Here is a 26,827-nt window from a genome sequence, read left to right on the forward strand (position 1 = left end):
GCATTTTTTTATTATTGTTAATTCTGTAGAACTAGCATAAATGACTCCTTCCTATATGATTCCTTCCAGGGAACCTTCAGACAAGTCCCATTTATAGACACAACTTTGCAGCTTTATCAACCTCAAATTCCATCTTCATTTACAACCGTGCAATTGACAGGGGTGAGGGGGTGGGGAGGAGAGAGAAATAAAACTAATAAACCCCACCTGATCATAGAATGCAACTTTCAGCAATTATAAAAGCCATAGTATGACTGTGCAGACTTGGACGATGACTTGCAGTGTGGCAAAATAAAAATTAGAAAGAATACAGTCTTGTGATCCAAACAAACAGAAAACCATGGGGCACAATTAATGTGGAAGCCAGCAATCATATTTTACTAGTCTCATTTTTCAAGCTATTCCAGCTCATCTGGAACTAAAGAAGAACAGGAATTTTAAAAAGTTACACCACACTCCTTTACTTGTACATGTCTGCCGTATTGTAAAACTAAATCTTTCAAATGGAAGTTTGTTTGAAAGGAAATTTACTTAGAAATCTCATCTAAAATTGGAAGTATAAGAATATTGGGGAGGAGAAAACACACTAACTTTCTCATGGTAAAAAAGTAAAAGCAGTTTTACATTGAAATAAGGGAAATGTGAAGCTTAAAATTTGTCATGGAAGCCCCTGCCCCAGAGATATTCACAAAACAGGTGCTTCTCCATCTATTTTACTCTCCTTCAAGGGGCACGCTTGCCAGTGAAAACTCATCACGGTAGCTAGCTAGGGAGATGATGTAAGAACAATGAAATCAAATTCAGAAACAGAAAGAACAACCATTGACTCTTCTGTTTTCTGGCTGAATTAACACTTTCTCTCGGCATCACAAAAATCCTCCTTTCTTCTCCCCTTTCTCTTCTGACTTTTCTTTGAGGTCAAGCAAAATATTTCAAGCCAAAAGAAATTTATCATGTACTTAAGGGACTTTATCTCAAAAAAACAGCTTATAGTTTTGTTATTTTTAAAATAGTCCAGGTAAAGTTAGGGCCAAACAAAACAAAGGTGCATATTTGATGACTCAGTCATACCAAAATTTTGCCAGACTTATATAGTAATGGTGGGAATTTCAGCATAAGAATTATTCTCAAAAGGTTGCATTCTGGCACCCTCCATTCAGAGACTCCAGTTGCTATTCCTGTGTGAGAGTAAAGGTAGTCTCCACTGGGTTTTGTCTCTTCAGCCCAGTTTCCCCATTTCATTTGATTTTTAGGAAGAAATCATTGCTACCTAAGTCAAATGGTAAACTCCTTGGAGTGTGGAATAGGTACTGTATTATGAGCTTGGCAGAGTCTGCTAGAATGTAATATTCCTCAAAGCTTACCCCTTTCAACAGTGCAAAGCAAAAGTTATCTATTAAGAACCATAATTTGGAATTCTGGAATCAAAAATCCATAAATTAATTTTTTGTTAGGACTGGGGCTCATCTCTAATACTGTACAGGCACAACCATTTAAAATAGAGTTCTGCCACAGCTCAATGCATTCACAGCAAGAAATGCTCATTGAATATATAATCATGTTTTGTCTTAACACTTAGTTAATAAAGGCTGTTTATTTATACAATATATTTTAAGCCAAAATTTATAAAAACAACATGAGGGTTTTGTACTCCTGTTTAAAACTACTGTAGATGTTAATCAGCAAGATCAGTGATGTTTTAAATACATTATTCATGCTGAATATTTAGTTGGTTTATGCCAATTTGACATTTTATAGAAATTACAAATACTTTGATATCCAAAGACTGTGTAGGGCTTCTCCAGATGCTTATTGACCAAAACAATTCATGGATGTTTGCTTATCTTTCTGTTGAATGTCCTCCAAAATTAGTCGATCCTAGAATAAGAATACAAGTATAAATGGAAAAAAAATTACTAAGACTAAAGGAAAACTTTATTCATGTAAATTATTTTGGGAACTTATTCAAGGAAGAGAGAAAGTGAAAATATCAAAAATTTAAAATAAACCCCATACATTTTGATGAGAACTTTTGTATGAATCTAAATATGGTCCTTTGTATTTATATAAAAGATTTAGGTTTGTTTCTGTAAAAGCACTTTTGCCATATTCCAATTTCAACAACACAAGTGAATGTCCAAAACATTGTTCTGCATATGAACTGCAATTAACTTATAAACATAAAGCTCAAAGATGACTAATAATTAAGTTCAGTATAGACATGGTTTTTTTAAACTTATATTTCTACTACTTCATTTACAGATTCTGTCAGGTTCATGCATTATTTCACATGCTATATCACTGTCCAGAAATTCCACAAGAAAAACAATTATGATGTAAGTTTCCACAAGTTAAAAGCATTCATAACTTGACGATGAGTTAATTTCTTAAAATATCTTTATTTTAGTTTCATGAAGTTTCATGAACTCAAAACTGCTTGGGATGTGCTACTCTTGAAATAGAAAGGTCACATTTATTAATATGGACTGAAAAATGCTTTATAGCTGAATTATTCTTTTAATGTAAATAACAAAAATTTCACTTGTGATGTAAACTTTGCAATATGAAGAATTAGGTTTCCAAGATGTGATTGGTCAGGGTGCTAAATAATCTCATCTAGGCTCCCTTTGCCACAAAAGGTTGGACCAGATGATCTTTCAAGGTGCCTTCCAACCTGGGCTTTTCTATGATTCTATGATGCTATGACTCTATGACTTTATGATTCTGTGACTCTATGACTCTATGATTTTATGATTCTATCATTTTATGAATTAATCTGCCCCAGTACAATTCCTACCTACACCCTTCCTGGGCTGGTCCCTGTGCAGCTACTTTTGCTAGTTTTGTGCTGCACTCAACAACTAATACACTTTACTTTTTACTGTCACTTGCGGACACTTACATGTGTGTCTTGACAGCTAGATCTTTAAGCTAAAGGAGGGTCGATTTAGATTAGATGTTAGAAAGAAATTCTTTACTGTTAGAGTGGTGAGGCACTGGCACAGGTTGCCCAGAGAGGTTGTGGAGGTCCCCTCCCTGGAAGTGTTCAAGGCCAGGTTGGATGAGGCTTTGGGCCACGTGGTCTAGCGGAGGGTGTCCCTGCCCGCAGCAGGGGGGTTGGAACTAGATGATCTTTGAGGTCCCTTCCAACCCAAACCATTCTATGATTCTATGATTCTATGATTCTATGATTCTAAATGTGAAAGTTGAGATTGAAAATTTGGCAACTGAGAGAACAGTATTAGGGTTGAAAAAATCATGGGATTGGGAAGATTACTAGTGGAGTCTGTGATGGGGTAATAGGTAATAATAAAAGAAATAAAGTTAGTATTGTACAGAATATGGGGAAAATGGCCAGCAACAAGTGATCATAATTATCATCTAAATTTTTCCTCCCAAAATGTGAAGATACAGAGCATGTGACAGAGAAATATTTATAAAACAAAAATAAAACACTAGAAAATGTTTTTGTCTTCTTTAATTTTCTTCCCATCATTTCCCTAATCTTTGCTTTTTTGTTTGGTCTGTTTATTGTAACTTTCCAGAGCATCTCTTTTCTATATTTCTTGCTTCGCAGGAAAAATAGCCTTTACTGTCCTCTCATCTTTTTCCTTTGGTGCATCCTTCTTCCTCTTTTCACTAATATTCTGCATTCTTATCTCCATTCTTCAAAGATTATTTAATCTGCTTCCTCTATAGCCTTTGTTCTGTCCCATGCACTGTTCTGGGCTCCTTTTCTTCTCCCAACCCTTTTAATATCCTCACCTTTTTTCCTTTTCCTTAAAACATCCTCCTTTCTCTTCTCTGTCTCATCATCTGCTCATTCCCTATCCATTCTTCATTTTCAGAATGAGTTCACTCATTTCCATTAATAGTTCCTAATAACCAGGTGACTAATACTTCACTTCTTACTCTCAGAATACTGTAGTTTCCTTCTACGTTCCTTTCTTTTCTGCTGGATATAGGGAGACGTCAACTGTCACCCACTTTTTATGACATGCCATTCAGTCATACAGGAACTGTCTCCCATTCATTCTTTTTATTATAGACATTTTTTTCCTTCTTTCCCATGTGTTAAGTCAACTATTCTGCTTTATTAAAGGACTCCTGTTGACTATCTCAGTCTTGCTACAACTCCCACCAAGCTCACTGTGCTTCCTCCACTCATGTTTTTCTTTTCTTTACTCCTTACTTGAGATTTGTTGCAAGATTAGTTTTTGCACAATTATTATATGCTTTGCATTATTTAGAACTGGTATTTTTTGTGTTCCTTAATTTATTTCTTATTTACTGTTCTCCAGTAAATAAGTAATAAGCATATGTTGTGCTGAAATTTTTTCAGGAGTGTTAAATGTTATTTTATAAAATATACTTGCCTAAATGTTGTCTCTGCAGAAGTCCAGAGATGGTGATTGGATGTCTTGTTACAGATGACTGTGGGGAAGGTGATGTAAACGGATACAACTGAGGGGTTCTGAAATCAGAAGTAGCCCATGACCCCCTTCTACTACTTTGTGATCCAGATGATGATGTAAGTGAACATCCACTATGTGGTAGCCTTATAGGTGTGGATCTGTTAACGAAATTAATTAATGGATATGATTTTAGGCTACTTTCATAGCACAAGAGCTTTCAAAAGCCCTTAAATTCATAGTCCTGATACTTGAATAGAAAATGCTATAAATTGTTGTGTTCTATATATTCCTTATCAGATTTTTACTTCTTTAGGATTTTTATATATTTTGAGAAGCAAAAGGACAAAATAAATAATATGAGAATCAGAGATGGAAAAGAAGAAATATTTTGTTATATATATTTTCCACTTGTGCTAGGAAGTTATATTTGGCTTAATGATTACAGAGAACAAGAGTTTACTTGTTTTAGAACCATTTTAAGGGTTTTTTTTGATGTTAACAGTTCTTACAGTTTGAGACATTTTCAATGTTTAGATGACAAACCTGAAACACCTGCTACACACTGCAGGAAGATGTTCAGGTCATTCAGAGATTAGCTCTTCTGTACCTATTGTGTTGTCATCTCTGATTTTTAGAATTATAATGGGGACACGTTGTTGCCCTTTCTTGCTATAAAATTACTACCCTTTGTATAAAAGTACCATGACTGTGGATGTTCACAGCTACAGGAACTCAGATTATCTCTGCACATTTTTAAAGAAAGTGATTTCACAATAAAACCTTCCAACAATAACAAACACACTAATACAGGTGATAGCTAACCTGCACATTAACATTTCTTTAGATGTAGAATATAACATTTAAATGTACAGATTAATACAGGACAAAGAAGAGAAATTTCAGTCTCTCATAGGAGATGGTAACATCCTGGAAAGTTATTTAATTACCTTGTAGATCCTGCTCTACTATTTTGACTTGACATTATTCCAGATGACTGAGAACTTCTGTAGGATACACTACCTGTAAAAATCGAATTTTTGAAAACAGGACTAACATGAATTACCCATTTTACTTAAGAGATAGCTTTGGAAACAAAGATTAGCACTTGAATTGCATTATTTGGGGCAAACTCACAATCAGTTTATTCAAGAATTAAAAATTATGCACAATTACATTAGACAATGAAAGAATTGGCTGACAAAATAAAGTCACCATGTCACTTGAAAAAGGATTAAAATAGCCCTAAAAATTAATAATGTTTTTTTACAACTTAGCACAGACAAGACACTGGCTGAGGCATGAATTGTCTTCCAGCAACTCTTACTGGAAGAAGATCCAGCAAAAGTGAAAGCTATAAAAAGTGCTCAGCAGTACTCCAACAGAAGGTAAAGCTGAAAAATTGTCTTTAGTCTCAATAGCTTAATCCTACACAGAGCTTAGCTGTCATGAAAACACCATATTGCACTATTCCTGCAAATTTTTTTCAAGTTAAACACATATGTTGGTTTCTTTCACCTTCTCTCATTTATTAGACTATTAGTACACTATCAAGATAGCTCTGAGAGGTACTCGAATTCTTCAGCTATTCTTTTTTGCCCCGTCCATCTCTGAGAAGGAAACTTTCTTTAGTGCACCGTTAAATCATTGTTTCTACTTGACCTTAGTTTTTCAAGTATGCTTTGATGTATTCAGCTTTGTCCACTGCAAAATTTTATGGGTTGATTCTGAAATGTACTGAACACATAACTGTTCTACATATGATTTTACTATCTAATTAAATATCTATTTATATTTAGACACAATAAAAAACCAGTGAACCTCAACTCTCACTATCTTGTTATTCATAAATTTATAGGCAAGCATGCATTTAGGAAGGATCTGAACATATAAATCAGACATAACCTAAAAAAAGCAATTTTTTCTCCTTCATTACAATTGCATTGCAATTGCATTTGTCTTTGTTTTGGGACATTTGCACCATGTAAAAACACAAGAGTGCTAAAAGCTTCTTATGTGGCTGGAGATGGATTCTATTAACTGCTGAAGTCAGGTGAAAGACTGCCTGAGAACGGACTGTTACAGAAACATGCTGAATGTAAAAACAAGAGTGGGAGGGACACAGGAATGGTAGACCTGCAGAACATTAGGAATTCTAGGAAACTCCTCACTATTCAACAGTACTCAAGGAGAATGCACTAATTTCAGTAGGCTGCTACTCACATCTTATTTATATCAGAGTGTTACCAAAGCTCTGCAACAGCCCAGGAAAGAAAGGAAGTACAGGCAGGTAAAAGGTCTTATACCTTATTACAGTGATATGGTGAAAAAACCAATCACCTTTCTGAATAAATTCTTGATCTCAACTTAATTACCTCACTTGTGTTATGAAATACTTTTGTAACTTCCATTTAGTTTCCTCCCTTTTCCTTGTGTGATTTTTAATATGACATTATGGACAATGTTAATCTCTGGTTACTATAAACAAATATAATTATGAAGGTTAATAGAGGGTCAATAACATATATTGCAAGTATGTCTGCTCTGTTCAACCATACACATCATTACTAGTATTTTCTTTGCAGCTGTTGACTATGATTGCTCAGCAAAAATCACTTTGGTTACAAGTAATTATTCACAGAACACAGTAAGTTAATACTAGGAAGACTTATTTCGTTCTTCATTTTTAACCTTTTCCCATCTGCTAGATTGTCTACATGATAAGTTCCTTACACCTCAACACGATTCAAGTTTGCTCAGTAAATTGCTAATGTATTGATTTTAATTTATTAATCCTCTTAATGTAATATAAATGTTATCCAGTTACAAACTTTATTTTTACTCACCCATATGTCCATCTTGTGGTGGAGTTATTAATGATAATCTTGTTGGACCAGTTGGTGTCTCAGGCTAAATGAATGGCAAGGTATTATTTGCAGTGTAATAAGTATGTTAATTATTAAGGTATTTTAAGAAATAGTGTTACATTTTTCAGGACTATAATGCTTGCAGATTTCTGCCGCTCTCTGCTGCCAGTTTTCTTCGGAGCACTAAAATGCAAAACCTCAGAATTAAGTTACTATTTTTTAGAGAACTATAGGGAAGGGAAAAGTAGATGTATTTTAGTTTTATTCCAACAAGTCCTCTCCGTCACATTCAGATAACAAAAATATCAGGCACTTACATCATTTTCTGTGCTGAAACTCCATTCTTAAGCTAGCATCTGTTCCTGGATGTTACCTCTCCTAATCAAAATCCTAATACAGTGAAAAGCTCCTGCCTTCATTCTCATTTTAGAGATGTCATTCAAAGCATGCAATTCCCTACTCAAATATCAGGTTCTAATATTGTTTTCAGACCATTGACTTCTACACCTAGTTTTTTCCTAACATGTGAAGATACTATACATGCCTTGATGTCCCCGAGCATAGACAGAAGCAGTATCACATGGTTAAGCAGCAAACAAAATTGTGCATGAAAGATGAAAGATAACTGGCTTGATTTGTGAATTAAAAAAACCTTTTATCCATCATATATAAAATTTCAGGAATGTTTTGAAAATCAGTGTGATATGAAGTTAAGAGTGCCAAGTCATTCTCCTCTTGTAACTTCAGACATCTGCAATGACAGCAATCCAGCCTGATCCCCTGAAATTCCCTTTACAGTCAAGGAAGAGAAACAGGAATGAGACCAATAAGTTTCCTTTAGAATGAGATGAATCATACATACTAATCCATAGGTTATATTTATGGGTATAGGTCTATCTATTGATATAACCAATCCATAGGTTATAAAGGAAACCCTGAGATGCTAGCATAGATCTGCACTGAAGACATCTACATGAGGTCTCGTGAAAGTGGAAATCTTACATATATTTCCATTCCTTAACATATTAGAACATAAATTTAATTGCATCTCTCAGTTTCATGCATTAGCAACATTTATTTTGGAAACAGTTACAACATTTTTGTAATATAAACATACTGACATTTCAAGAATTTGCCATTTAATTTAGCATCAGAAGTTTAAAAACCTGTATATGGTATGTGGGGGATATAATTCCAGAAATCAATGTTGTGATTTATTTCCTTTTGTTTCTTTTTTGGGAAGCATCTGACTTCTACTAAGTATCAAGCATAGCTGAAATCAGCATGTACACAAGAATTGTTTCGGATGGGGGTAGATCCTATTCTTTGTAGTATTTTCAGAGTAGGAGAAATTAAAAGCATATATATAAACATCTATACAAAAAAACCCACTTACTTTCCTCATTGGTGAGGGTACAGGATCAATCTCCATTGAATCCATTCTTAGAACAAAGGTTGAAATAAGTATGAGATTGTAATAAAAATAACAAATTCATTATAATGACTAAAATGACATTATATTCTCATGTTAAAATTGACTGATAATGGCAAAGCGTAACATGTAATGCATAGCACACATGAGTATTTAGGACTTGTGCCAAAATCCACTAGAAGTAAGAAGAATCTATTAATTGATTCTGACCTTTGGTTTAGACACTTACAGAGAAAGTTATTTTATGATTAGCAATGCTATTCTTGAATTTAATTAAAAAAATGCATATTTATATATTTGTCACTTGTCTTCACAACAAGGGCATGCTGAAATTTTATTTTTTTTATAAAAAGTAAAGTCACAGTCACAGGTATAGAAGTCTTTTAGCTTGATCAAGCTGTATGTTCAGTTTATTTAAAATTTAATGAGCCTTACTGGAGTTCATCCCATTTAACTTTAGACAACTACAGTGCACATACAGATGTATGTACATGTCATTTATTTTTTCCCTAGTCAATGGCAAGAGTTCCTCACTATTTTATCTATCTATCTACCTATCTGTCTATCTATAAAGGTGCGTCATGTATTAGATTTTTTTCCGGTGAGTACAAAGGCAATCTATACAAGTAGCTTTTATGTACACTTGGATAGATAAGACCTTACACAGTTTGCAGAAATAAAACACAAAATCAGAAAATATACTTATTTCAAACTCACTACAAGAAAAATGGCTTTGTGTATAAAATATCAGTATGTTGTCACTGTTAAGATTTTCATTGAAAATCAATAGAGTTGTACCTACATTTCAGAAGTGGAAGGATGACTAGGATGAAAAGAACAGGAAGAATAACCATTCTGTTTTCTTGAAGGATCTAAAGCCATTAATAAATTTAATATTAGAACATAGCTATAGCTAGTGATGTGTATTCCATAGTTAGTATCTTAAACCAACACTTCTTACTGGAAAGTGGATTTCTACTTGTACCGGAGAATGGTAGTTGTGTAGTTTGTTCAGGAGGTTTCATACTAAAGGGGAAACAGAAGAAACAACAGATATAAATGGAAAGCTGGTTTGGCTAGTTCATTTGTCTAGCTGGTCAATAAAGCATGAAATCAAAACATTTTATCCATCAATAGCTGGTTTTAACATGACTCTATTTGCCATGAAGCAAAACAACAATCTATTTGCTAAGCTATTAACTATTTCTTCTCTATATCATAATGTCTGTATCAGTCATTACATGCCCAACAATATCAATTTAGGATAACATTATGGCAAAGTACTTTATGCAACAACAGATATTAAAATACAACTATTAACTACACTTGAGCCCAAACTTCATTTTGAAGTATACATTTCCGAAACTTAAAAAAAAAAAAATCTAGTTATCAAAAGAAATTTTGGCATATTTATGCTATTCATCAACAGCTATGTAAAACTGATACCTTTGCCAATAACCACAAATAGGAGGAATATGTCAACTGGGCCTGCAAGGAGAAGCCCAGTCACACTCTCTTGGTAGAACTCTGAAAAATCTGAAATTCAGTAAGAACTCTGTATTTGGTATAACCAAGATGCTATCTATTTGAGATGCAGACAAGAAAAAGAAGGCAGTGGATAAAAACATAAAAACTATGATAATCTACCACATACATAGCTTCCTTTATACTGGGGTGGTTTGTTGGTTTTTGTTGGGTTTTTTTCAATTTTATTATAACAAGCAGCATAAAAGAGCATTATACAGTACTATGTGGATGTCAGAGTCAAAAGAAAGTCTATACTGAAAAAACACAGAAAAGGAATAAAGATCAGCAAAATTTTGCAATTAAATTACTGGCTTCATGAACTGGCTTATTAAGGAGATTTCAGCAGCCTTGAACACTAGTATTCATAAAGTGGCATTCATGAAGGGCTCTCGCAAGAAGATGGAACTATAGTACATTGTAACTATACATTAAGTACTCTTAATACCCATATTCACTAAAAGGGAAAAGCAGACCAAGCCTGTTAGGTTTTTTCCAAAGTATTTTTTGGAATCTTAGAAAATGGGAAGGATAAAACAGGACAAAGAAACAAATGCTATATGGAAAATGTAATAATTTCACCATAGGTGGATCACAGTAGATCAACTGCTATCTTTTTTGTTCTGTTTTATGTTCTTGTAAGAAGATTTTTTTAAATAGTGGTAAGATATTACATTTTTCTGCATTAATTCAATTTAAACATTAGAGTGCTGTATAGGCCACATGGACTTTAAAGCAGAGATAAGAGTGATTAATTCAGGTAATCATATCACAAATAATGTTAAAAGGGAAACAACAACAAAAAAGGGTGAAGAGAGTGCAGAAATGTTTTTAGTGATGTCCCCTACAGTTCAGTCTTGCAACTGTTTAATATACTACCTGCTGACTTGAGGATTCCCCACAGTTTGTGAAATCTGAAGTCAGAAAATTCTGAAGATAGAAAGTTACACAATATTGAGGAGAACCATATAATGATTTAAAGAATGTGATATTTTCCAGCAAATAATTGAAACAAAATTTAATGACATGAAAATAATAGCACAGAGTGCACTTAGGGATCAATAAGAACTTTGACTTTAAGTTGGAAATAAATAAGATGAAAAGATTAAGGTCTACCAGCCAGTGAGCATAGGGATAACAATGAGCTACCTCTTGGCTATCTCTTTGATGCATTTGTGAAAAAAGACTAATTTAAGATGAGTCAAGAAGCTGATTTTTACTAGAAGCAGAGAAGATGAGAATCACGTTGCAGAACTCTGGTAATCTTGCAAATGGGCCAGATACTAGGAAAGATATCATAGTACTTTCCAGGCTGAAGCTGGAAAGCCCTTTGGAAAAAACACAAACATGTTTACGTAAATGCAAATAAAAATTTTAAAACTGAATATCTGTATGATAGAGATCTCAAAAAGTTATTTTTTAGAGTAACTACTAACTTGAATTTAAAAATAAAAGGATTCTTGCCTGACAGGCTTAATTAATGTGTAGAAAATGGACTTGATGACAGAAATATTATTTTCTGTAAAAATATGCTTCTTCTATTTATACAACACAATATGTAAGAAAGGAAAACATAACATAACTTGTTATTGTTTTATCAATTAAACTTACTATTGTCTGATTACAAAGACTATTTCTTATTTACTTTTGCTGCATTAAACCTCTTACCATTGTATCTGATGCATTTGTTGTGTTACTTTCTTGAGAGATTCTTCCAACTTTACAGTCTGTGAGATAATCATAGATTTAAACAAAAGCTATCTGTGTGATATACAACTTCATTTTCATACAAATAGTATTCTAAAGTGTTGAAAGGTTGTTTTCTATTGGTTTTAATCTTAGGTATCATTGCTATTCCAGACTTATTGGGACAAGGCTATAGCTGTCATATGGATCCATTAAACAGTCAGTCTGAAAGATATGCTTTTTGGCAGTTACAGACTGTTTGATTACCTTTTGCTAACGGTGCTGGTAATATTGGATAAATTAGTACTAAGAAAAGTGCTTAAAAATAGTTTGCTCTTATTTTTCTTTCTCTTTTCCATATCTGATATAAAAGTTATGTTGCATTTAATATGGAATTATCTGGAAAAGATATCAATACCTGTACAGAATACCAAATTCTATGCTCCCATATTTCTCATATCAGATTCAAAATTTATTCAGTTCTTTGCAGTATCTATTTGCAATAAGCTTATGTGAAGACTATTCCCTATTATGCTATAGACACAACCAAAAATATCTCCATTAAAGAATGTTATGAGCTTGCAAAATTGAAGAATGTTAAGGTCAAAAACATTAGGTTAGCTCCCTAGTTTGTGTATTTTTTACAGTCTTTCATTACATGATCATACATTATATTTTATGAAGGATGTAAAATTTTACTCAATAGCCTCAATACTGCATCTATATTTTATCCTTAATTTCCATTGTGTGACCTTAGTCCTCCATTACTTCACACTATTCATATTTTGATTTGAAGACAAATTATGAATTTTCTTGTTAACTTTTCATGCTTCTCCTCACAGTAGTATTTGAATTCTTTAATAACATTACCTGATAAACCTGATAAATCATACTGTTTGTGGGAGATATTATGCTTTTTTTGCAGATGTGAAACTCTGCAAAACAGATTAAAAGCAAAATCTAATTTACATGAGATCTGATGTTTTATATTCTTCTTGTTTCTTTTTCCTAATGAAAGCTACATCATCTGCACCCCAGTATCTGTACAACTCACAGAAACAGCAACAAAGAAGCTTTTATTGAGGTCATGAGAGCTGTTGGTTGACAGTGACAAGGATAACAGACTAGAAATAAGGAAGGAGCCCACGAACAAGATAGCCAAGCATGAGAATCCGGTTGTGAATTTTCTTATGCAATACTCCACCTTTCCCAAAGGCCAAGACCTGCAGAGTGGAGGGTGGCAGAAAGAGCACTTGTGTCCAAGGGTAGATTTGTGCTTCCTCACCTCCACAAGCGTCGTTGCCATTTGCTAAACTATTTATACTGTAAATCATTCTTGCTCCATCCTTTTCCCACTACCTTCATCTCAAAGCCAGTGGCAGGAACACTCAGACAGAGATTATAACCCTGAGTGTGAGCATCTACTCCCACTCTCTCATCCTGTGTGTCTCTGCCAGCTGTGATCTAGCTTTCCCCAGCTCCTTCAGACTCCCTCCCAGTAGCCCTGAAAGAGGGAGCATTGCTAACTGAAACTCACAGGAAGGAGACAAATATATCATTGCCCAAGGAAACTCTTCTCTTCCTTGCTCACCTCAGCCTCACTGTCAAACCATTTCTCCACCAAAACAGCCTCACCAGTGCTAGCCATAGCTGCACATAGAGTGTTTAAGACAACCGGCCTCTTCTGACCCTGATCCAATGGAAGTGATTTTAAAATTTCAACAGATACATAGAATGGACAAAACAACAACAACAAAACCACCCAAAACAGTATGCCATTGAAATAGCAACCAATTAAAACTTCAGTTTTTTCTGTACTGTCACCTAAACACCTTCCTTAAGTCAAGCAGCATCCTTACAACCACTGTTAAATGAATATCTCAACAGTAAATAACTTAGAAACTCACCATCAAAAAGTATCAAAACTCTGCACAGATTCTTTGGAAATTTTTTTTTATGCAAAATTCTATTAAGAGCTTTATTTTACTTTGCCTACAGGTTTGAGTTTTACCATCCAGAGTCAGTACAATAGATTAGAAGGGTGTATAACATCTAGATTCCTCCACAGTCTGGCTTTGAAAGCAGAAGGACAGGACCTTGAAAGAACTACCTGCTCTTCAATACACTGGGACTGATCCCAAAATGCAGTCATGGAAAACAGGAGAGAATGGGCCACAAAGCAGTTAAGTTTCCAAGTTGTTTTGTCCATGAGAACCATATCAGATGCTCTCATAACACACGAAATGGTCAGTTGGCCAGCTACGTGAGTTTGCCTCTGTTTTTTTCTACATAGGGCACCTATTGATGTGTTGATTCACCAATATTGCCAAGTAGCTTTAAGTAATATACCTGGCCATGTCCTTAGAAATGAATGAAATAGGCAAATATTTTATCAAACATTTAGAAGTAGGTGAGAAATGAAAAAGAAATTTTCTTTCCAACCTACAGAGGAAGAGGTATAGTCACAAATTCAGTACCTATTCTCCACAGAAGAATCAGTTCTATCCCTCTTTCCATTGAGCTATCCCTAAATCAGGCTACTAGCCCTTAGCCTTGTTCTCCATTGCTCAAGCTTCTCATTTAGTTTGCCAGCCCTAGTCTTGTTTTCCTCTAGGCTTATCATCCCAGTACCAATCTCTCCACACCTCTTCCACTGTTTCCTCCATGCAGTGAATGGGTTTCTTCTCTTCCTGTCCTTTGACTCTCCATTTAATCTCAGCCACCATACAACTAAAATCTGTTTTATTAAATAATAGTAACCATAATTAATAAAGTCCTCACAGATCTTAAATGATTAAAACCTGGCATTTTTAATGACAGAAATAAGGCAATCCTGCTAAATTATTCTAAGTATACCAATAAAAGGCGAATATATTTTCTAAAAATAAACCAAAGTAACAAGGCAAACATAAGCAAAAAAAAAAAAAAAAATCACAAGTTGAGTTACCTTCTGTCTGTGATATGCTAATAAATGTTTACGATGTTTTTCTTGAAATTCTGAAATCTAAAAATAAATACAGTTATATCAAGCTTCATCTAATTACACCTATGCAACCTCAGCAAAAAAGTGATGAACTACTTCACAGTATTCAATTTTTTCTATATTTGAATAAGTATTTAGCATATCTTCTTTAAATCCTCTCCAACAAAATATTCTAAGTTATTATCACTGATAGAGAAAGTCTTATAAAGTTTATTTAATCTAGTATGACCTACCCTAGAGTTGGTAGATATATTTCACTGAGTGTATATTTTAACACTATGTTCAATAACAAGGTGAAGACATTGGAAAGCCAGTTTAGCTGCAGTGTTTCTTATTCATTAGTGCCAAGCAAACACATAAAATTAATGGCAACATAAAAAGTAATGTGTCTTACTGGCAATTATAACTTGCCTTGTAAAAATAACCTGTTAATTAAAAAATAATTGTCAGACACACTGTCTGGTGGTGTGTAAGCACTTCTTGTATCCAAATGAGGATCATAAACCATGACAGGTTAAAAGTAAAAACATACAAGGTAGGCAAGACAGGAGCTTGAGGAACAAATTACAATAGGCAATAACTTACTAACAAATCTTTCTTCTCAAAGGTAAGAAAACTGTCAGAAAATGTGTAGGGATAGAAACAACCAAGAAGAAACACTCAGAGAAGACAAATCCATAGTGGAGTACCTAACTGAAATGGTTACTTTTTGTTCACTGTAGAAGAGCCTGGGAGGTTCCATCCATGAGGATACTCATCAAAGGATGAGAAGTGTCTTCAGAAGAACTGATGGAAGAAACAGCCACTCAGAAAGTAATGGCTCTGAGTTGCCTCAGAAATGAGGCCTTGGTTCTATAAAGGAGAAATCTGTGAAAATGTCAATTCAGTGCTCTGTACCAGTCAAAAAAAGCAAATCACATCTTAGAAGCAGTTAAAAAAAGAATAGAATAGGGAACATCATTATTCCACTTCAAAAAATGTATGTTGCTATATCCTGAGTCTGCTTAACATCTCAGGAACTATATAGTAGGTCTGGAAATAGTTCAGCTTAATCAGAGAAATGTAAGCATTTCAGTAAAAGAACGACACATTTTTCATGGCTGAAAAAAAGACAGTTGAAGAAGGGACATGTTAGCAGTCAAAAACTAATGATTAGCACAGATGGAGCACATGGGAATGGTTACTTTTTCCTCTAGAATGGGATTCAAGAGTATCAAATGAAAGCAGGTAGCAGGTTAAAACCTGACAAAGGTTTTACATCATCATCGCATGGTGTATCACTGTGTGATATATACATATAGTGATATGTAATACATGCTAAATATTCAGAAAACAACTTGACAATTACATGGGGAAGAATATCCACCATGCAAAGGCACCAACCGCACCTTGAGAAATCCCTGTGCCACAAGCTGTTGAAAGCTAGGAGGCTGGTCTGAAGGCGTATCACTACATGGCAGCCTTGCTTTCATATGCTTTCCAAAGCACCCGCTATTGTGACAGGATATTAGATTAAACCTTTGCCCTAACAGAGCACAAGCTGCTCTTACGTCTTTTCATGCTGGTAGAAGTTCTGAACATACCTTTATGCCTTAATTACACTTCAACATTTCCCATAGGTTATCTCAGGCTACAGAAAACCCACCTTAGTCTTTTGACATCGTGTCCTCTTTTTCCTTTCTTTGACACATTGCAGAAGTTTGTATTCACGTGTGACAGGTAGTATAGCTGTCTGGATTTGTTCAGTTTACAGAGGAAAGGGACCATGCTCAGCTTTGGAGAAGTTTGTAAAGCACAGAGTAGAGCAAATGTGAATCCATAATCACAATTAAAGAAAGCAGGTGATCTTCTTCTGCTGGATCAGCAAGCTCACCACAAGACCAAACAAATACCAGCCCAAGGGAGATGAGAATACACAGTGAAGGTTGCAGGTGCATTCAGGGAGGATGTACAACCACAGTTCAACCCAGAGTGGTTGAAACTGCCACTGAAATGCTCAGTAAGAGGGACAAGAACAAGTCCCAAAACGAAGCTGAGGAGATGCCGAAAATGAGGAGGCAATGGGAGTTTATATGTATTCTTTCAACACAGACAGCTACTAAAGTTCTGGACTGGAAAATAAGCCTGAAGGAGACATCCTGCCTGCAGTTTACAGAAGGCAGGGAGGAAATTTACCTTGAAATCTTTTATTGCATTTGTCTGAAAAAAACAGACCTCTTTGGGGCTTTTTTGCTTTTTAGGAATTAGATTGTTCTTATTTTAAATAAAGCCTAGCCTTTGAGATCAGTGATCTTTTTAACTTGCTCATTTTGATAAAAAAAAAAAAAAAAAAAAACAGTGCATTCAGCTCAGGGCTTTAGCCAGCTCAGGTTTTCACTGTGTAACTTTTTATTGCTATAATTAGGGCACACTATCTGGGCATGTTTAAGGTTCCAGCAGATCTAATTTTTCATTGCATGGCATTGAAAGTGATTTTACATCATTAAAATAACCAGACTAGTGGTCCTCAGAGAGAGTTTGCAAACATAAGCAGTGACCATGATGAATAATTTATGCTTTCTTAAGAACTTTGAAACTGTGGAATTAAGGAAGACAGTAATGGGCATGCATTCATTTTCAAGCATTCACTCATGTATTTTCCCATTTATATAAAATGAGTTGAAGTTGCTGATCATTTTACAGAGTTAAAATGTTAGAAGGCAGATTCACCTGTGTTATTTCTTTTGAATATTTCTTGCATAACGTATCTATTCCCATGAACAGTGATTGAATATCAGGATTTGTCTACCAAGAAAAGAAAGTATACCAATGTTAGCATTTTTATTCACAAGCTATATTAAATAAAGCATTTTGTGAAGTGTTCCTTAAATTGATTGATGTATATAAATAAAAAATGGACAGATCAAGAGCAGGATCATACAGAAATTGAAAACAAGCCCAGTTTTATTTAATGTCCTTATTAACCATCTGGAAGTCTTTGTGCTTTTGTTTAAATATATTACACACATATATACTTATCGCAACTGAGACAATAGCAATTTCCAGAGGACATTCAAGGAAGATGTTTTGGTCCCCTGGAAGAGGCATTGCCTTCAGCTCAACAGCCAAGTTTCTGGCAGTTCTCTTCCGGGCTTTTTGGTTCTCACCATCCCCAGCCACATGGATGCATCTTATAATTTAGTTTTGTTTCAAAGTCTTTTTCAGAATGGTTCCAATGCTGACTGGGATCCCTTTATCTCTCCATCCTGTTGGGCCACAGAATGCTACGCTAGTGTAAGAAAAAAGTCCTAAAATGATACTTGAATTTTTCAAGTATTTTATGACTGAGATTTCTAATCAGAGATCATGATGTGGCCTCACAAATGGCCGTGTGTGTTTTTATAAAATGCTGAGTAAGTACTCTGTACCTAAGTTATCATTGTAATTCAGGAATATATGTATTGCTTATAGTGAGAAATAAATGCTACAAAATATAAAGTGAATTTCAGAATGATAGCGACATTTGGACATCTATCCAAATCCACAGAGCAATGTAGACAACTCAGTTAAGTGTTACTTTAATCCAGAATACATGTATTCCTAATTTATTCAAAAGAAAAACAAACAAAACACAACCCCAAAATAGTTACACCAGGTATAGTACTAAGTTAAAATATATTACCAAGAACTGACAGTGATCACATTTGAATTATCTTCTAATGTAACAGTAAAAAGCTTTTAAAAATGAGAAATCTAGCTAAAAAAAAAATTCTACCTATAAACTCTAAAGTGGAAGGTTGTCTTTCATATATTGTGATTGTATAATAGAAGTTAGGTTTATGACCTGACAAAAGTTGAATAAAAAAGCAAAAATAATCCCAACATACTTAGATAATAAAAGAAGATTGTCCCAGAAAAAAGGCATCCTTCATGTAAGAAACCACCTTTCAAAATCCAATCAGTTTTGTAGGCAAAATGTAAATTAGTTCCAGAAGTACTACAGAAAAAGTTTAACATTTTGAAAAATTAGAGAGAGGTGAATTATTGAAAGAAACAAGAAATAGGCCACCTATGAATAAAGCAACAGTTTTCTAGGCTACTAGGAAAATAGAGAGATAAGTGCTATCACTTAAATTAAAGATATTGCATTGAAATCATAAAGAATTAGGCTCTGCTCCATTTGGAAATGCACAAACATATAGAGACACAATATTTTTGCCTACTCCAAAAATAGTATAACACTAGTGTAAAGTCAAATGTCCAAGACTAAATAACAGCTGCATTTGCCAAACCTATTTTCAATGTGTGCTTATATTATATATTTTTAATAATAAGAGGGAATTGAGTCTCATATGTATAAAAAATAAATACATGAGGAGCTAAATTAATAATCTGTATTTGCAATAGATTTGTATCTTTTGTTCCCCATATTCTGACATTGGCTACTTCAATGTCCTGTACAGCAATTCATCTGATCAAAGATGGCATACACTGTTTCGTTACTGCAGAACCGTGCATGTGGTTGCCAAATGTACTTCTGGTTATTGATGAGCTGTACTTGCAACTTCTCTCACCAGGGGAACTAAACTGCTTTTCCTTGCTTTCCCCAGATACCGTTTTTTTATAGAACTCACAGGAGAAAATTAATTGCATTTGAAACTTCCTCTGCTCTTTTGAATTTGGTTGACATTAGCCAAAGCATTCAAAAATTTCCACAGGGTGAACTGGCAGACTGAGAAAGAGAAAAGCAGATAGACAGCACAGTTTAACCTATCTATGGTATTTAAGTAAAGCAAATACAAACAGGAGAATGAAATTTCATCTAGAAAATATAATGTATTCATAAATCTACATTTGGCATCTTTAAAATGTATTCACAGGAGGCAAGCTCTAGAAACCTATTTTGGGTCACAACAAAGCAATGACCTTGGTTTAAGAATCTGTCAGATCTGAGAAAAACAAAAACCAACCAGCTTTATTGCTGGTTTAAAAACTCTTTAAAATAAAGGTTTGTAGAATACTGTTTATAATTTATCTGTTGCATGGAGGAGTAGCAGATGTTAACATGATATTCTGAAACAATGAACAGCGAGATTCTGATTTATCATAACACTTAGCCATCCTCTGGGAAAAAGCAAGTGGAGATTGTGAGACACAGAAGGAAGATATAAAGGTGACAAGCATGCATTACTGCAAAGATGAGGGTATTTAATGTGTAGATGTTGATTGCCCCAATATACAATTTAATGAGGAGTTTTAACACATTTATAGGACCTCCTACTCATTGGGAATTCTTCCATAGCATCAAGCTCATAAAGGTTACCAGGTATATTTCCACTCAGGTTCCTGAATTATAGAGCCATGACTTTTTTATATGCATCTTTAATTATCATTCCAATCATTTTATCTGTTCTTAATCAAGGATAAGCAATCATCATTAATGTCTTTTTTAAAGAATATGGTAATTTTCTTCCTTCCAGTACTCCAGAGCCATGGCAGGTTCTAATGAAACATCTAATATTTTTGTTAGTATCCCAATCATTGCATTTTTAAATTCTTTAAGTATTTCTGAAGCAAATTATCAAGTTGTGTTGAAATGCTGCAATTTAAGACTGATCTAACTTGAAAATTAGCTTTGTTTTGAGCAAGGTGTTGGACAAGATGACCTCCAGAGGTCCCTGACAACCTAAATTATTCTGTGACTGATATTAATAACAAAAACTTGCAGCCAGGGTAGGCTAATATTGAAAGCTTATTAAAATACCTCCTTTAGAAGCTTTATGAGGGGCTTTTTGGTTGGTTTTTTTGCTTGTTTGCTTGTTTTAATTTTTGTTTTAATTTGATTGCTGTGTGCATTGTTCCTATGTATTATGATTGCTTTCTGTTGTTTTGACATATTTTTTTATTTTTGGTAGCATTGTCTTCTTCACCCTATTTCAGTTCTGCAAGATTCTGTGTTTACAAATATGAAATATAGTGTAACAGTTTTTTACTTTTTTATATACACTATGCAGAGATAGAGATGTCTGTATTTAGATATACATCAGCTCAGTTTTAAACATATCTAGAGAAATCATGCTCTCCTTGAAGGTCACTGCTTTGGGGTTAGTCCCAAATTGTCCTCTATTTCATATACATGATTGCCTTACAGCCTTCTAGGACTTTACGTGTTAGCTGTATTGAATGCTCTTAGTATTTTTTTTCTATGACTGTAAGGCAGGTTTGTCTCTTAGGTAGCCATCAGTCCAGGAAAATATAAATGTTTTCACAACCCATTTATGAAATCAGCTAACGCGAAGATGGTTCCTGGGAGAAATGGGAAAAATAAATCTTTCTAATGATATCTTAAGACAGAGAATTAAAAGCTATTCATTTTCTAGTGAATAACAAGAATTCCCAACAATATTTTAGATCATCTCTTAATCACATGGCCATCAGGAAAACAGTTCAGCTTAAGAGAAAATGGGGAAATAAACCTAATACACTTGAAAACATTGATGCACCGCCATGCAGAGTTTCGATTCAGTCCCTTACATGAAATAATTTGTTACAGTCCACTTACTCTGATGTACAAATGCCAAAGTCAGTAAACATTTTTCCACATTTTGAAAGTAGTCACTGATGTTACACAGTAGCCAGTCATGTTTCTTGAAAAGGTTGGAGTGATTTACAGTCCAGCAGAATCTGAAAACCTAAAGACTCTCCGTAGGCTTTTATTTGAATAAATCCATAAAACTAAAAGCTCTATAGTGCTTAAGTATCTCAGTCTACCAACCTGTCATCAGTAAATATTCATGTCACAGTTGGCAAACAAAAGGGAAGTATTTTGTAATGTAAATAATTTAGCTGTTGAGCAAACTACAGATTAATGTAATACAACAATACTAAAGCTTCGTTTACCTGTTTTGAAAGGAATAATGTACGACAAGGAGTTCTACAGATCAAACATTCATCTTTTTTGCCTGTAAGGTAAAGACATGTTTAAAATATACATCAAACTTAATAGCTATTGAAAACATTTTTAATAGAATTTGATGCCTAAACCTTTGTTTGGAGCTTGTGGAAGGGATCTGAAGGTTATACAAGAAATGCAAATAAATGTGAATAAAAAATTTGATTCTATAAACATTACACACAGTTGAACAGGCAAAACGTGTGAATGTCATCAGGTCTTACTCCTGCACATAAGCATTCATGTAAATGATTTTATGAATATCATTAGTGTCACTGAATGCAGGTGACTTTTAGTTCCTTTGATTTAAATAGGACTACTTGCCTGGCTTAATTAAATGTATGCTTAAGTGCACTAATGAGTTAGAGTCAACCAGATATACGACTGTTTAGATTGGGGCCCAGTCTGGGTCTCTCGATAAAATATATGAAACCGAAACTTCAAAGAACTAATAATTTTACCTTGTGATTCTTCCCCAGTGAAAAATTCATTACAGCGCTTTTTAAAACTATAATTTTTAAAAATGTCTCTTTGATTATTTGCAAACATATTAGCAAATATTTCTAGTAAATGCATATGACCACAATATTTATAACTGATAATTTTACTAGCTGCTTCCTTTCTAAGGATTCTAAGGATCAATGTTTATAAACTTCTTTAAAGTGTAAATACATTTTAAACCTGATATTATCATTATTCTTGAATTCATAGCAAAAAAATGTGTAATGTCTCAGGGTTTTTTTCTGCCAAACAATATTAACAGCAGAAAGTAAAGCTGTTTTTCAGGTTCTAGGACCCTTCTAGTTGTATTTAGAGGCTGTATTTTATGATCCTCTCTCCTCAACAGTGACCCTGTGGAAACTTTTAGTCAAAACTATTTAATTCTGAAATACAGATCCATCATTTATTCTGTGTACCCTTAAAAAAACAGGTCATTTATCATGACCTCAAAGGGAAAAACATTGTTATTTGTCTGCTATTTTCTTTTTTTGAAAAGCAACTTCCTTTTTCCTCTATCTTTTCCACTGAACTTCATCTAAGCACATCACGGGAGTCCCAGAATATGACTGAGGAACTGTATACAACACTACGAGCTTCAAAACATCACCTCCAATCCTCCTAATGCTGCTGAAAATTTTCTAATGTTTCAGTGACAATACTGAGATTTAAAATGTCTTAAGACTATTAGGATAAACAAATCCTATGTTTTGCAAATTGCTCTTTCACTAATGAAAAAACATGCCCTTTCCAAAATTAGACAGAACAGAATGCCATCTTTTTTTTTTTTTTTTTTACAATGCATCCAAACTCAACTTTGATTCAAGCCTCCAGTTTTTAGCGTCTAAGGCTTGTTCTCAAAGCCACATTGCTCTAGCCGGATTCATCTGGCAGCAGACACTGGTGGTATTTTACTATTTAAAGAAAATCAATAGAAGAATTGAAAAGGTTTACCAATAACATTAGGCAGACTAAAAGAAATGCCCGGGCCTTTCTTTTGTTCCGCAATGAGTCAGAAGTGCTAACAGTTAAGGTAAATGTGTGCACACTGGCACTGCCTGACCTGCTGAAGCAGAGGGCTGAGCTGCCCCGTGCCGGCAGCAGCCATTACCTTTCTGGAGGCAGATCTCACAGATAACATGGCCACAGCTTGTGAGGCTGAACCGCGGGGTGGGTTTGCGGGGCTCACAGAAGCAAACATTGCAAAAGACTGGGACGGCCATAGGGCGGAGGGACAGGAGGGCCTGGCAGGGAGCAGGTGGCTGAGGCAGATGCCGACCCTCCTTGCCGCCCCCGGGTTGAGGCCTACAGGTCTCCCTCCGCCATGTTCGCCCAGTCTGAGGCACCGCTGGGCCCTGAGGTGAGGGGGGCAGCGCCCCTCCCCCACCGGGGGTCTGGGGGCAGCAGCGTTTGACCCTCACACCCCAAAAAAAGGGTTTTTTTCTGGCCTCTCACTACCAAACTGGAGAGGCTGCCCAGATCCTCTGAGAGGTTTCCCACTCCCTTCCCCAAACGTGAGCAACTGAACTGGACCAAACCACCAGGGGTCTGTCTAGGTGCTTCGCCATGAGCCCTGTCCTCCTCACAGAGGCAGCCATGCAGCAGGGGCTGCCACTGGGACAGCAGGTGTGTGCACAGTGGTAGTGGCTTTCCACTCTTAAATACAAGAATCTGGGAAGGTTATTAATTTACTGTCACAGCTTTGTTGTTGCTTCTTTTGGTGGGGAAGAAAGTGCAAAACAAGGAGTTTTGATTTTTATTTTTTATATTGAAAAAAACCCAGGGCTTGCTAATTTCCCTTGATGCAAATTTTAGCAGAAAATTCCCTTACAGACCTACTTGCTGCACACACTGTAGCTCTAAGTACGGTAGAGCCACAGACTGCATAGGAGGAACCTCCAGCTTTTAACTTCATAAAGACTGCTGCCCCCAAAGTGCTTCCCAAAAGAGCTATGAGTCAGATTGTGCTTTATAGAGTTAATTAAAAATCTTGAAGGAGACTGAAAACATTTCATCAAAGCAAAGACAGGTTGTTGTTGTTGGTGGTGGTGGTGTAATAATAATAATAATAATAATAGTAATAATAATAATAAAAGAATGAAGCGCTCTCCAGCTATAGTCAAGGCTCCAAGTCTCAGTGCTGGTTTGACTACACACCTAATTAATACTGAGGAGCATAATCAGCTCCTTTATAAATTCTGACATGGTGACTACCCTTTCAGTTTAAAAGCTTTAAGTGCATTGTAAGTGAGATAAGTTCGTCACTGGGATGTAGTTAGGAGCCTTACACTAATTATCAGCTATAGTCTGAACCACAACTTTTTAGCAACACTTTATTAAACTTTCTTCTTGCACTTCATATACCATATGGTTGTAACACATCTTTCCTTCTTTTCCACCACCTAAGATGTTATTACAAGACATGTTGTAAGTGAGCGCTCTATAAAAGTGAATTTAATAACATTTATTTACTGGGCATTCCAACTGACAATTCTAAAGTCTCAGAATTTTTAAATATAGGACAAACCTCAGTGCGTAGCTTTATGAGATTTTATTTGGATTGATTTGGTCAATAGAGCATTGCTTTTTGTCTCTACTTTCTATCAACTTTATGGATTCTTACATACTCACAGCTGTATTTTCATTCCCATACTGTAAACGTAAGTGATCTTAAAAGGCAGTGTCATTTCCTTCCTAATGAAAACAAAAGGTGAGGAGATAGAAAAAAGAAAGCAAGCAGTGCCTTTAAAACAGATACAGATACAGATTGGTCTCCAGATATTTCAGCTTTCACTACCTTTTAGACTAGTGAAGGGTCTGGAAAGACAAGTAGGAAGCCTAAACCACAATATTCTGCTATCACAATGCTCTCTAGACACTTTTTCAAGAATGTCCCTTTACAAGTTAAACAAGTGCTGAGATGGGTTATATTATAACCACCTCCCATTCCTTCTTACACTACTGCTGCTTTGTCAAGCTAATTATCTGAATTTTTAACCACAGCTTTTGACTTGTAATTGCATGATACTGTAGCTACTCTGCTAGTTGTACATAAACTAGCTAAATTAAGGCATAAAGATATATTCAAACATGCTGCAATAAGTGAAATGGAAATGAAATACACAATTAAGTCAAAAACTCATAAGTTCCTTAGACAGTCATGTTACAGTTGCTGAATAATTAAAATAAAAATAGTTCTCCAACACAAAAACAGACTGAAGCATTTAGTGTTGGAATATTTTAAAAAAAATACTTAAGCACAAATTCAGTGTTTACCAAGAAACTTGTAATTTGGTTTACTTTGGCATGCTTCATAAAGACTATAATTTACATAAACAACTGTGGGAAAGGTCAGATCTCAACTCTATAGCCTAATGTTCAGGGCTTATGTGGGAGCAAAAAGTAAGTACAATTACAAATTGTTTGTCAGGGTCTGTCTCCCATGGTAATTGCTGCAACCACTGATCATAATATTAAAGGTGGGCTCCACTGTTACTTAAAACTTTAAATATTTTAAAAGAAAACAGTCACAATTATATTTGAGGAAAAGCTAGGTGTTACACATGCATAGGTTGAGTTCAAGACACTCTCACTTTACTTATCAAGTAGACGTACTGGTTTTGACTGGGATAGAGTTACATTTCTTCATAGTAGCTGGTACGGGGCTATGTTTCAGATTTGTGCTGAAAATAGTGTTGATTAACACACTGATGTTTTAGTTCCTGCTGAGAAGTGCTTACACAGCGTCAAGGCCTGTTCTGCTCCTCACACCACCCCACTAGCCAGTAGACTGGGGGAGCACAAGAAACTAGGAAGGGGACACAGCCAGGACGGGTGATCCCAGCTGAGCAAAGGGATATTCCATACCATATCATGTCATAAAACTAGGGGGGTAGAGGGAGGCAAGGAGGGACACTGCTCAGGGACTGGCTAGTTGGTTGGTGGTTGTGGTGGGTTAAGCCTGGCTGGGGGCCAGGTGCCCACCAGAGCCGCTCTCTCACTCCCCTCATTCACTAAACAGGGGAGAAAAGGCATAATGAAATGCTTGCGGGTCGAGATAAGGACAGGGAGAGATCACTCTCTAATTGTTGTCACGAGCAAAACAGACCAAACTTAGAGAGGGAATTCATCTAATTTATTACTAGGCAAAACAGAGTAGAGGAATGAGAAAATAAAATCAACTCATAAAAACACTTCCCCCCACCCCTCCCATCTTCCTGGGCTCAACTTCACTCCCGGCTTCAACCTTCCCCCCCTCAGCGGCACAGGGGGACGGGGAGTGGGGGTTACGGTCAGTTCAGCACACGGTGTTTCTGCCACTTCTTCATCCTCAGGGGGAGGACTCCTCTCATCGTTCCCCTGCTCCAGCATGGAGTCCCTCTCACGGGGTGCAGACCTTCAGGAGCAAACTGCTCCAGCGTGGGGTCCCCCATGGGGCCACAAGTCCTGCCAGCAAACCTGCCCTGGCGTGGGCTCCCCTCTTCACGGGTCCAC

At 35.5% G+C, this 26,827-nt stretch overlaps 1 protein-coding gene across 1 annotated transcript; it reads right to left on the bottom strand.

The window, feature by feature from the left end:
* Nucleotides 1-1,582: 1,582 nt before the first annotated feature.
* On the bottom strand, nt 1,583-26,273 carry RNF212 (ring finger protein 212). Its single transcript, XM_054825284.1, has 11 exons — nt 21,784-26,273; nt 17,614-17,688; nt 14,869-14,925; nt 11,904-11,962; nt 9,673-9,737; nt 9,514-9,583; nt 8,676-8,721; nt 7,259-7,322; nt 5,363-5,435; nt 4,377-4,573; nt 1,583-1,878 (listed from the first exon to the last, which is right to left on the bottom strand). The coding sequence occupies exons 2-11, from the start codon at nt 17,659-17,661 to the stop codon at nt 1,841-1,843; spliced, it is 717 nt and encodes a 238-aa protein (XP_054681259.1). The 5' UTR covers nt 17,662-17,688; nt 21,784-26,273; the 3' UTR covers nt 1,583-1,840.
* Nucleotides 26,274-26,827: the final 554 nt, after the last annotated feature.

This window comes from Grus americana, chromosome 4 (genome assembly GCF_028858705.1).
Source record: "Grus americana isolate bGruAme1 chromosome 4, bGruAme1.mat, whole genome shotgun sequence".
Lineage (NCBI taxonomy): Eukaryota > Metazoa > Chordata > Aves > Gruiformes > Gruidae > Grus > Grus americana.

Excerpts from the sequence above, each read along its gene's own strand:
- RNF212 (XM_054825284.1), bottom strand. The coding sequence starts at position 17,661 with ATGGGAATAGATACGTTATGCAAGAAATATTCAAAAGAAATAACACAG. Across the intron at positions 14,926-17,613 it reads ATTCAAAAGAAATAACACAG|ATTTCAGAATTTCAAGAAAA; the intron begins GTGAATCTGCCT and ends ATTTATTTTTAG. Across the intron at positions 11,963-14,868 it reads TAGCATATCACAGACAGAAG|ACTGTAAAGTTGGAAGAATC; the intron begins GTAACTCAACTT and ends ATTATCTCACAG.